The sequence below is a fragment of the Coregonus clupeaformis genome, chromosome 30 (genome assembly GCF_020615455.1).
Source record: "Coregonus clupeaformis isolate EN_2021a chromosome 30, ASM2061545v1, whole genome shotgun sequence".
Lineage (NCBI taxonomy): Eukaryota > Metazoa > Chordata > Actinopteri > Salmoniformes > Salmonidae > Coregonus > Coregonus clupeaformis.
Window position 1 is genome coordinate 20,801,992 of NC_059221.1, and position 12,349 is coordinate 20,814,340.

A 12,349-nucleotide genomic window follows, 5' to 3' on the forward strand; every position below is an offset into this window, starting at 1 on the left:
CCACTTCGTGTTTTGTTTCCTTGCCACGACACTAATGAGTATCGCGATACTGGTATCATCCCAGGCCTACATTATAGAGCTTTGTTTTGGTGATGATTGAGGCCTATACATTCATATCAGTTGTGTTCCTCTATTGTAATCACCTTTCCTTATTTCTATTTTGTTTTTCTGTGCGCCAATGTAAAGTCTACAAAACTATGAGTAAACCAGCCTATGAATTGAATACACGGAATTGGATTTTGATGATACCAATGAATGAATCCTGAAAACAATGTGCTTATTTTAATTTTAATTTTTTAGAAGGAATAATATTTGATTTGATGTGTATGAAATTGTTTTATAAAATATGCATAAAAGGAGAGTAATTGCCCATAATACTGCACCATTGGATAGTTGTACTTCCAATGTTGATCATCTTGATTTACTGACTGCAAAGAAAATGTATTGATCAACTGGAATTTTTTAAAGACAGACTAACTTTCTGTTATGGTTGCGTTATTCTTTTTACAGGCAGTTGTGCTCTTTTGATAAATATATTTGGAATAATTTTGGTGGTATAATATAGTTATGATGAATGTATTTATGTTTTGAGAAGACCACTGCATTTTGAAAATGCATTTACTGTTTTGCGAAAGGCCACAGAGGTCTGTGTCTCGTGGACTCTGTTTTGAAAATCTACACAATTTTGTAAAAAAAAATGCTTGTATGTGATTGAGAACTTTAATAGGGTCTCTCAACACTGTAGGGGGTTTAAATGCTCTCTCACACACACATGCACACACACACACACACACACACACAGAGGTACATCATCATTGAAGGATATTTCCATTCAACAAGGGCTAAGGCAGCCATGCGGATGGGGTTACTGAGGGTGAGGCAGCAGAGGGCTCGGGGAGCTCGGAGAGCAGATTTGTTGGCTTGTATCTGCTTCTTCTGTCCTCCACCCCTCTTCTTGCCAGAGGCAGCAGAGCCGAGGGTGTCGGACTTGTCTCCGGCAACCGAGCCGGCCAAGGAGACGCCATCCTCTGCAGGAGACAGAGAGAAGATTGTCACCATTCATTTACCAATTTCATTATCTAGGTTATTTCTATGTAGTTACTATGCACTACTGTGTGTATACAATGTTGTGTACAATTTCTTTTCACTTTGTTTTTCAGTCTTTAATATCTATCAAGTGACCTACACTTCAATATTGTGTAAATTACTCAAAAACTGGCCAATATTCATCTACAGTAATGACACAAGAGTAAGTAAGTAGCCTTGCACAAGCCGGAACGGCTCATAGGAGCAGGAGCCTATTTCCTGTTTCTGTAGCGTGAGGCAGCTTCATGTACAAGTACACCTCCTGGACAGGACGCTAGTCTATCGCAGGGACTTACCCCCAATCTATCTCCTTAATGCTGAGTGCCAAGCAGAGACGCATTGGGTCCCATTTTTACAGTCTTTGGTATGACCCAGCCGAGGATCGAATTCCAAATCTTCCAATCTGAGAGCGGACACTCTAACCACAAGGCTACTGAGATGGCTAATGAAACAACAGTATTATGATCATATTGGATAATATTATTGACATGTGGCCAGGGGTTAGACAGGTATTGGTTTCAGCCTGGATTTGATTGGACTACCTACAAGATACAGTAATGTATGATAGGCCTACAGAGTATATTAACGGTATGATAGGCCTACAGGGTACATTAAGGTGTGATAGGCCTATAGGGTACATTAAGGTGTGATAGGCCTACAGGGTACATTAAGGTATGATAGGCCTATAGGGTACATTAAGGTGTGATAGGCCTATAGGGTACATTAAGGTGTGATAGGCCTACAGGGTACATTAAGGTATGATAGGCCTACAGGGAACATTAAGGTGTGATAGGCCTACAGGGTACATTAAGGTATGATAGGCCTACAGGGAACATTAAGGTGTGATAGGCCTACAGGGTACATTAAGGTGTGATAGGCCTATAGGGTACATTAAGGTGTGATAGGCCTATAGGGTACATTAAGGTGTGATAGGCCTATAGGGTACATTAAGGTGTGATAGGCCTATAGGGTACATTAAGGTGTGATAGACCTACATGGTACAGTAAGGTATGATAGGCCTACATGGTACAGTAAGGTACCATATTGAGTAGAACAGCTGTGACCCAGTTCTTTAGTTGGACACCTGTTGATAAAAGGGCCGTTTGACAATATGCCCACCCACTGCCCCCAGCCATAAGTGTTGGCTATTATTCCTTATTGTGTTTCGTGATAATGGTACTGTATATAGGCCTAATGGTTTTAAATTGGATAATGACACAAATCTGACAAGAGTTGTTTTTGAAAGTGACTAGGACTAACAGTTTATATTGTAGGAGATCCTTGAGTTACAGCTGCTGTTCAATATTATTTTAATAAATTATATTACATACATTATGCCCATTGATTCCTGAAGGATATTAAAAGCCTTATGAGTCATACCCTATTATAACCCAAAAGCTGAGGTTGTATTACATCATTGTTTATGTTGTTTTTGCATTGTCATTTGTAAACAAACAAAGTAAAGGTTCAAGATACGTTTAGAATTACAGTATCATGACAATCTCATGGACTTTCAGTCATTGCATGCGCAGCAATGAATTTATACTTTCTCAGCTGCCCCTTACTCCATTTACAAAACAAAGTCACAGGGTCAGCCTTTTACAATTACAGATTGGGAGCAACCAAAACGACGTTTTGCATGGCCTATATTTTACCTTTTCCTGCCATGTCGCAGCTCAAAACCACGATATGCCTTCAGCTTCAGGGAAAGAGCCACCATCAAATAGTTTTGTAAGTTGCAGAGTTTGACTGACAACCAATGTTAAAATTGGCTGTGCATCGCGTATTGACACTTGTTAAAAAAATAAAAAAATAAAATGTTATAGAGAGCAAGTCATTTCATAATCCGTGTCAGTGCTCCACACCGGTAATTGGTCCATCCTTGTCGTACTATTTCTACAGCAAATTACTCATTAAATCTGATATTCTTATTTATTGGTCCAATGCAGCAGCTTTTTCTTTACCATGTAAGCCCAGATAAAAATGGAAAATAATCATAATAAACTCGTCCCAACACACTCCGCAGGTTGCTAACGATCGGCTGTGGTCAGTCTTGAATTCAGGATTAGAGTAATTGAGCCGTTTAAAGGGATGACCGTGAAATCTTTTAAAGGGAGGGCAGAGGGAACGTAGAGAAACTTCTGGTCAGTGTGGTCCATGGATATGATTAATAAAATTCTACTACTAGACCAGCTTGCGCCAAGTCCTTTTGGACGCATTTTCAGCACCATGGACAGCAATCGATCAGTCAAGGACAGACGAACAAGTTGTGCAGGGAGAGTTGCTGCATTTTACATTACATTTTAGTCATTTAGCAGACGCTCTTATACAGAGCGACTTACAGTTAGTGAGTGCATACATAATTTTATTTTTTCATACTGTCCCCCCGTGGGAATCGAACCCACAACCCTGGCGTTGCAAACACCGTGCTCTACCAACTGAGCTACATCCCTGCAGTGCACACCTTGTGGGGTTTACTTTTCTCGTAAATGCCCACTAAGCATTTACCGACGGTGACGTCTATTGGACGTATTTTTTAGGTCCTGTCCGGACCAGCCATATTATTTATTATTTATTTTTTGCTGCAGTCTGGACCGGCCTTGATTTCAATATCCAAGGATCTAGATTTTTGGTCCGGTCTGGACCAAATCTGAACCAATCAAAGACGTCTATGTTTGGTTCCGATTTTGTCCTGGTCTGGACTTGATTTCAATGTCCGGCCTATATTTGGCCCAATTATAGATGCCTATAATTGGTTCAGATTTGGTCCGGTCTGGCCTTGATTTGGCCCAAACATAGATGTCTATAATTGGCTCAGATTTGGTCTGGGCCGGACTGGACTAAATCTGAACCAATCATAGACATATATGTTTCACAAGTTTGAATGGCACAGTACAGCACAATAAGATTGTCTGCTGAATTACCAAAATGTAAATGCTTTTTTTTTTACACTTGCCAAGCATGCTGGGTATTATTCTAATGAGCTCCGCACACCTAAACAAGTACACATTTGGTCGGAATGGACCAGATCCAAATCTGAACAAACATAGACTTTTAGGCTATGTTTCACACGTTTGAACATCACAGTACAGTACGGCACAATTTAGTCCAGTAGAGCACAGCAGAGGACAGTACATTACAGTAAAGTACACACACAGTACAGTAAAGAAAAGAAGAGTATAGTACAGTACTGTACAGTACAGTACAGTAGAGCACAGTAGAGCACAGTAAAGTAAAGAAAACTATAGTGTACTGTATTGTACCCTACTTTAATCTAATGTACTCTATTCTACTGAACTAAATTGTACTGTACTCTACTCTACTGAATTAAACACTATTGTACTGTACTGTACTCTACTGAATTAAACTATACTGCACTCTACTGAATTCAACGCTACTCTACTGTAATGTAATGTACCATACATTTACATTTTAGTAATTTAGCAGACGCTCTTATCCAGAGCGACTTACAGTTAGTGAATGCATACATATTTTATTTTTATTTTTATTTATTTTTATTTTTATACTGGCCCCCCGTGGGAAACGAACCCACATCCCTGCCGGCCAAAAATCTGTCGATGTGCCCTTGAGCAAGGCACTTAACCCTAATTGCTCCTGTAAGTCGCTCTGGATAAGAGCTTCTGCTAAATGACAAAAACAAACAAACAAACAAAAAATTGTGTGATGTTCAAATGTGTGAAACATAGCCTAGAAGTCTATGATTGTTCAGATTTGGATCTGGTCCATTCCGACCAAATGTGTACTTCAAATGTGTGAAACATAGCCTAGAAGTCTATGATTGTTCAGATTTGGATCTGTACTTGTTTAGGTGGGCAGAGTTCATTAGAATAATACCCAGCATGCTTTGCAAGTGTTTATTATTTATTTATTTTTTACATTTTGGTCATTCAGCAGACACTCTTATCCAGTGCGACTTACAGTCAGTGCATTCAACTAAGGTAGATAAACAACAGAATACAGTATCAGTCATAAACCAGGTTTCCATCCAACTTATTTATGCAAGTAAAGTACATTTAGGATAAAAAATGTCAAGACAGGCCTGATGGAAGCAGCTAATTTGTCGGTAAACTTTCCAAATATCAACAAAACTAAATACATTAGAAAAGATGGGATCTTTTTGTGTTGGTAAAATTAATTATGCGAGAAATAAAAAACACTTTTATGCGCAAATATTGATATAATAACCATCATATCGAAGTAAACTGGGACTCACGCGATGACATGTTGTGTGATCCTCCCACTATGACTTGGGAAAGCATGCAGTTTATTAGGCTACAGATTAAATACATTATGATGAACTTCACAGGGTTTTGAAAGTGCAAGGTGATGAGTTTGATGCTCCTTTCCAATAAAAATCGAGGGTCTTATTCTGGTGACATGATGATCCATGCTTGGCTGCCATTTGACAAATCAAAATAATCTCGCTCTTTTGTCCATAATAATGTCATCATGTAGGCTATACCAGCATGTATCGCGAGCTGGTGGCTAGTGGCTAGTGTCACGCCTACTCCTGCTCCCTCCCACTGGCGCTCGACGTCACCGGTCTACTATTCTGTAGGTTTACTACTTTGAACATCATCGCTGCCGGTTCTAAAGCATTTGACAAAAGCTAACATTGTGCATGTGACAGATGGGTGCATTATTATTGTGATATAATGCTTACTTCATTGAGAATGTAAGTGCAGATTAAATTTGACCATAGAAGCAATGATAAGGGCTGTGGTCCTCTCTAGCTCAGCTGATAGAGCACGGCGCTTGTAACGCAAAGGTAGTGGGTTCAATCCCCGGGACCACCCCATACACAAAAATGTATGCACGCATGACTGTAAGTCGCTTTGGATAAAAGCGTCTGCTAAATGGCATATTATTATTATTAAAAAAATATGTATTTTCAACGTCTATAAATGACGTCTTTTCAACGTTCGGAAAATTCGTATTTTTTACTTCCGTAAAATGCATATTTTCACCATTAATTCAGCACCTAAAATGCACCTGAAGTCAACGTCTGGGAAAATACGTCTAAAAACAACTTTTCAATGTCATTTTGATTACTGGGTGGGGTCTGGTATACAATGTACAGTATCTTATGTCCAAGTTTAATGCAGAAGCATTTTCTTTACATTCATTTGTATATAATTAATCATTATTAACATTAGCATGCTGCACAGAATATTTGTGTCGTCCCCCCACCCCCGTGCTGACCTCTGCTGGTGCATGTTTTCAGTTGTTATTGTTCGACCAGGCAGGATGCATCTATTCTTCGACTTTGATCATCAAATCTAATCATTTATAATAGGCTGATTGCAGAATAACATAATGACAAGATATTGCAGATGTAAGGCATATTATTTAGTAAATGAAGTGTAAATATATTTTGACAGCATTGGAGAAAAAAAATCCATAGAAGGCGATGATCAAAGAAATACACAATATTCTCAATTGAATACAATTTTACACAATGAAGGCAGACTGACATTAATGTTATTGGCACCAAATAATTCTTGGACAGAGAGGCATAAATAATCCTGGTAAACATTATTGGAATAATGGCATCATTGGAATAAATTTCATTATATTTCTATGCAAAGTGTACAGTTGTTCCACAGTTGCCCTTCTATCCCAAAAACACATTTAAACTTTCAACTGCATTAAATTGCCAAACCCAACAACAATAGAGGATGGACAATAACACAAAAAGCAGTGTGGTCAGGAGTTACAGAGTAGTGGCTCATCAAACACATTTAGGTTTCTATGTATGCACTCACTAACTGTAAGTCGCTCTGGATAAGAGCGTCTGCTAAATGACTAAAATGTCAAATGTAAAAATGTATGTAAAATAAATGTTGTAACCATAACACTGCCGTTAAATTACATTTAAAAAACAATCTTATGGTAGCACTCACCACATCCAATGTCTGTTAGGAGGCCACATTTACTTCTCAGTGCAGTTTTTCAGCTAACATAATGTATTTTTTAATTTCTGAGGATACAATGTAAACTCTATATTAGGAGCTTGTCATGGTGTGCAAAATGACTTTAGGGTCATTTGTTAGTGTGTGCATTACATAGGCCTAATTGATTCCACAGGATTTGCAATCTGTTACACCATTTTCGTGACACTGCGATATCATAACAATCACCATTGCTTTACTTCCCTCCTCTCTTCCTCTACTTTTCTTGCACTCTCAGTCTGAGAGGCCTTATTCCATTTAGGTCTCTAGCCCCTACCCCTGTGATTACATATCTGGGCAGGACAGGATATGTGAAGGAACTTAGCTTAACTTATCGTCATCACCATATTGCTAACATTTATCCATTCCTTTCAGATCTGGGCATACCAAAGGAGCAAGAGGCAAGAAACTGAAATAGAACAGGGCACATGTCTCCTTTTTTCCTCCTCTCCTCCCCCTCTAAGATCCAGCTTCCTGTTCCTGTCCTAGTGACTCCAGTAGGAGCCCCATAGGTGTTCTCTTCAGACCAATGCTCTCCAGCTTGTTCTCCAACTTGTTCTTGAGGCTCCGCAGTCTAACAGAGGCGTGGATCAATACCACTGTAATAGCAATAGAGGGAAAGAGAAAATAGAGGTCAGGGGCATAACAAAGGGAGAGGGAGAGAGAGTGTTGTTATAAGTTATAAACAGAAGATTGATATGTTTACATTGAGGCAACAAGAATGGGGAGAGGTGAAAGAGAGAATAGATACTAACATAAGATGGGGAAGGCTATGCCGAACAGGAAGACGGCCACTCCCCCAAGCACTGTGAGGAAGAGGTAGCTGGCCCCCAGGATGGCACCCAGGGCCAGGGATGGGTGGTTCCGGCGGAACCGTCTGATGGGGGCCTGGTTCTCTGCTGCCCACACAAACCCCATGAATATCAATGTCACAACTGTGGCTCCCAGGAAGAGGTTGAAGGGCTTGAAATACCTGTCAGACCAGGAGGGATAGAGAAATGGCTGATGTTAGTTGACTTTTCTCTACAGCTTATAACTCATTGTGTCCCATTGGGCCATGAATCCAATAAAATGATTAATCAGTCGATTATCATAGCCAATGGCTCGCTAGCTAATATATTATTATGGACCATGGACCCATATCCACAGAATTTGTGATGACTCGCACTACAATACAATACAAAATCAGCTAACAAAAGCAGCTGTGCTTGCATGCAGAAAACGACCACGTCAGAAACGTACCCTACTATTCCCAGGATTGTCAAAAACGAAACGAAATAGTTGGACTGGTAATACAGCAAGTTGTTTATGATCCGATTGTTCCATCTCTCCAGATTACGAATATCTGGCACAGCGAACCGAGCCGAGCCCAAAACAAAATCATCCAAGGTTCGGATAGGTGGCGGCTGCACGTCCATTTTTTCCATGTTCAATCTAATAACAGACCACATCTCCCATAATTCCAAGCGGGGTAGGGGGCGTGTTCGGTTACGGACTTGTTTAAAATAATCAACTGCCCGCATGTGGTGCGTACTTGATTGCATCAGAGGGGATTAATAATTTCAGCAAGCCATACAGACTCAACAATTTAATAATTTTTCCAGTCAATTACACTGTTAACACTTTTTTAAAAATTAAAACCAACAACTATGGTACAGCATTCTATACATTACATGTCACATGTTTTGAATGACAAAAAATATCAAATTGTGTCACAAAACCATCTCCACCTCATCTTTTTGTTAACATAATACCAAATAAAGAGATGGAGTACGAAAGTGCTCTGGTTCATCGAAGTGGATAGACCTTATAGTGCTCAGGTGATGGGAATGCACGGCATAGTAGCAATAAAGGAGCGGAACAAACAGCAGAACAAAAAACAGTGGAAGCAGAACACATGAGCTCTGAATGTATTTGGAAATGGCTTTCCATTCCAGCCTTCTGAGTTTGTAAATGGAATCAAAAGATTGGTGTGTTTGTGATGTGGCATTGAATCCCTACCGAGTGGCGCAGCGGTCTAAGGCACTGCAAAGGCACTGCATCTCAGTGCTTGAGCCGTCACTACAGACCCCCTGGTTCGATTCCAGGCTGTATCACAACCGGCCGTGATTGGGAGTCCCATAGGGCGGCGCACAATTGGCCCAGCGTCGTCCGGGTTTGGCCGGCATCATTGTAAATAAGAATTCTTAACTGACTTGCCTAGTTAAAAAAAAAAAAAAACTCACGATTATGAAAGCTGCCATGAGGAGAGGAAATTGAATGATAGTGCAGTTCTCCTTCCTCAGTGCATTACATTTTACAAGCAAAATCAATTACATCAGTTTTGAACAGCATTGATTTTGTCACACCTGACACTAACTTCTGGTAAGATTGATAGACCTTCTAATCATAAATACTGTCATTACATACTCACACATACCTGTATTAATGCCTATTCATGTTTAGCTACCCATTCTATTTCTGTAAATGCGGTTATACAGCACCAAAAGTCTTCGTCACCACAAAATTATGGGTTTGTGCATAAATTTATCTGATAAATGTGGGTATCATTCAGGACCAGTCAGAAGGAACACTGGTGTACCGGTATACACAAACATATTCATAAATAAATAACTAAATTAACCTGTAATCTACCCCTGAGGAATAATAATAAAGTGCATCTACGTTCTTATGACCATTGAGAGGATGGGGGCTGGTTTAGGGTGAGGTTGCTTACACCTGTGGGGTCAGGTTTCAGAGCACCCCTCTCCTCTCTAGTCTGAGATTGTCACAGTATGCATGGCTGTAGCTAGGCCCAGTAGCTCCATGGAACCTACTGGAACCCAGTCTGCTATTGGCTGGCATCCATAGGAGGAAGCTGGCTGGGGTCATCCACAAAGGGACTCGCTGGATAGGAGAAAGAAGCATAAAAAACAGATCTGTCATTTCTACTGTGGTAGTTACTGCTGTGTGGTGGTTTTCAGATTAATACAACTAGGGTTGTGACATTCATTCAATTCCCATCAAAATGTACATTTAGAGATAAGGTCCAGTTATCAGTAACAGGAAAATGATGTGTACCCCTTCACCTAATGTCACAGTGTATAAGCCTGACCTGACTGCACTGCTTGATTTGACTGCATACAGAGTTCAGTCAAATCAGGCTTCTACAACGGTTCCAGGGCCGTCTCTAAACATTACTTACGGTTCTGAAACTGCTGTGCGGTGTATCTGGTGAGAAGGATCCCAAAGCCCTCGATCAAGGCCAGCAGGATGCCCCCCATCATGGCTGACCCCACCATAGCCAAGGGCCCACCTGAGGAGAGCACAAAGCCAACAGTCAAGCCCTTGAGCTAATCTGACTTTGTTGGGTGGGTGGGGCAAGATGGTCAGGCAGGGGGTGGGGATGGCCTCAGATCAGAGGGTCTTGAAAAAAAGATGAAATATACTAAATCTGTTACATCTAGAATTAATGTTTGCCCCCAACACTAACTGCGTGCAGCTAGGACTGCCCCAGTCATTGCCCCACTAGTTAAAGAGTTCCAGGGGTCCTCTTTCCCTCGAATAGGGACCAGACCACAGTCGATTGTAGAGAAGAGTCCACCCCACACAGCAAAGCTACCTGCAGGAACATCACACAAACGGTTAGTGATAAATAGGGCTGGCACAATTACCGTATAATGTGTAACCGACGGTTATGGATAAAGACCATAATGAAAATAAAATAACCGTCATAACCAGCTGACTGACGACGGGACGGCCGGCATTCGTGATGATGGATGGTGTTTGTACTTTGTGCTGTACAAGAAAGAACTACTGTAAAGACAGTGACTCTTACCGCCGATCTGTAGAGCTCTTAATCTCACAGCATTGGCGCTACCTTTTAGTCTGTGCCGAAAGCCCTGTGCAGAGATGGAGAATTTTTTTTTCAGATCACTGTTCTTATATTGATCTTAAAATATCTTTCATAAGCTAAGAGAGAGTCTTTCAAACTCACCACAGGAGCATTCCGAAAGCTCTTGATTGACTGGAACACCCCTCCGCCGATGGCCCCCATGGTGAACGCACCACCACAGTCATCTACTATTCTCCAGGGACTGAGAAGTGTGTGTAAAGGCCATGGGTAAATAAACCACAATACAGACATATTAAAGATAAACCACTTGCCTATCTATGCATAAATATGTGGGCCTATTACTGGTATATAAACAATTTACCTAATATACTGTAGCGACCTGCTTGGACAGTTATGTGCATGTGTTCTGTTGTTGTGTGGTTATCAGGCCACGTGTATCAGTTTGCTCTGTGTTTGGCGGGATCCAGCATGCCAGTCCCCTTTGCTGTCTGCCAATCAAAGGAATGCCTGGAAATGTTTCAGTGCCAGGCATCCTTGTGGTTGGTGGAACAGCGAGAGGGCAAACAGTAGCCTGTGTGAGTTCTGGTTAATAAACCGTTCAATTTGAAAACTCGATCCTGTTTTGGACATTCTTTCATGTATGATATATCGAGGTCATTACAATACTATAACTACCTACCAAATATACTACCTAATACTAGTTAATAGTAATATTAACTAGGATACGAATAATAAACCATTAACAAACCTTTTATAAAGATAATTTATAATGGCGAGTTTAAAGCAAGAACCAGTGTAAGCACCTGATTTGTCACATCCCTAACCAGCATAGCTAGCTAAATCTTCCACATCCTCAGACAATGTCTAGCGAGCTAGCTATGCCTAGCTAGTAGTAGCTATGTTACTCAACTTGTTTTGCAAGCTAGCTAACGTTAAGTTACTGCTAGCGGACTAAACTCCACTCCATGGTGAAGGAACTTCATCAGAAACTTCACCATGGAGTGGAGTTTAGTCTGCTAGTTAGCTAATTCAACCATCATTTGCGTAATGACTCGGGCATAAAAGGCATAATAACCATTATGGGGAAGCAGAAAAGTATGTTGGCTAAAGAGAGATAGCACCAACATTGACAACCGTCTACTTAATTGTCTGTCTGAAATGTACTTCACCAAGGCTCACGGGCATATTCCTCCATGTTTGTTGTTGCTGTCCGGGCTGTGACGACACATCTCTGAGACTAATGCCACGTTCGAACCAACTGGGAACTCGGAAATCTCTGACTTCAGACTTCAGCCGCTCAAAACATCTGGGAACTCGGGGAAAAAACGAGCTCCGAGTGGGAAAAATCGATTTGAAAGGTCATCCAATCGGAATTCTAACTCAGGAACTCGGGCCTCTTTCTAGATCTCCGACTTTCCGACCTGAAGATCACTGACGTCATAATTTGACCTCGTAT

General features: G+C 40.8%; 2 protein-coding genes across 6 annotated transcripts; both read right to left on the reverse strand.

The window, feature by feature from the left end:
• Positions 1-6,434: 6,434 nt before the first annotated feature.
• On the reverse strand, positions 6,435-8,567 carry LOC121545671 (PRA1 family protein 2). Its single transcript, XM_041856421.2, has 3 exons — positions 8,301-8,567; positions 7,814-8,031; positions 6,435-7,657 (listed from the first exon to the last, which is right to left on the reverse strand). The coding sequence occupies exons 1-3, from the start codon at positions 8,507-8,509 to the stop codon at positions 7,518-7,520; spliced, it is 567 nt and encodes a 188-aa protein (XP_041712355.1). The 5' UTR covers positions 8,510-8,567; the 3' UTR covers positions 6,435-7,517.
• A 640-nt stretch (positions 8,568-9,207) lies between these two features.
• Positions 9,208-12,320, reverse strand: LOC121545672 (mitochondrial import inner membrane translocase subunit Tim17-B). Of its 5 annotated transcripts, none has more exons than XR_005996283.2 (5): positions 12,063-12,320; positions 11,035-11,134; positions 10,876-10,939; positions 10,243-10,659; positions 9,208-9,944 (listed from the first exon to the last, which is right to left on the reverse strand). XR_005996283.2 is itself a non-coding variant. In XM_041856423.2 (5 exons), the coding sequence occupies exons 1-5, from the start codon at positions 12,120-12,122 to the stop codon at positions 9,889-9,891; spliced, it is 381 nt and encodes a 126-aa protein (XP_041712357.1). In that variant the 5' UTR covers positions 12,123-12,315; the 3' UTR covers positions 9,208-9,888. The 5 variants fall into 5 exon arrangements, 3 of the variants coding, with proteins under 3 accessions (XP_041712357.1, XP_041712358.1, XP_041712359.1); XM_041856423.2 differs by having other exon boundaries at positions 10,243-10,353; positions 12,073-12,315; XM_041856424.2 differs by having other exon boundaries at positions 10,243-10,353; positions 12,063-12,314.
• Between the last annotated feature and the right edge of the window lie 29 nt (positions 12,321-12,349).

Bases quoted from the DNA above. Each gene is read 5' to 3' on its own strand.
- LOC121545671 (XM_041856421.2), bottom strand. From the start codon at position 8,509: ATGTGGTCTGTTATTAGATTGAACATGGAAAAAATGGACGTGCAGCCG. The intron at 8,032-8,300 runs GTACGTTTCTGA...CTGGTCTGACAG, and splicing joins ACAATCCTGGGAATAGTAGG to GTATTTCAAGCCCTTCAACC. The intron at 7,658-7,813 runs GTTAGTATCTAT...TTGCTATTACAG, and splicing joins CATAGCCTTCCCCATCTTAT to TGGTATTGATCCACGCCTCT.
- LOC121545672 (XM_041856423.2), bottom strand. From the start codon at position 12,122: ATGTGTCGTCACAGCCCGGACAGCAACAACAAACATGGAGGAATATGC. The intron at 10,354-10,875 runs GTAAGAGTCACT...TGCTCTCCTCAG, and splicing joins AAGAGCTCTACAGATCGGCG to GTGGGCCCTTGGCTATGGTG. The intron at 9,945-10,242 runs GTAAGTAATGTT...TCTCCTATCCAG, and splicing joins CGCACAGCAGTTTCAGAACC to CGAGTCCCTTTGTGGATGAC.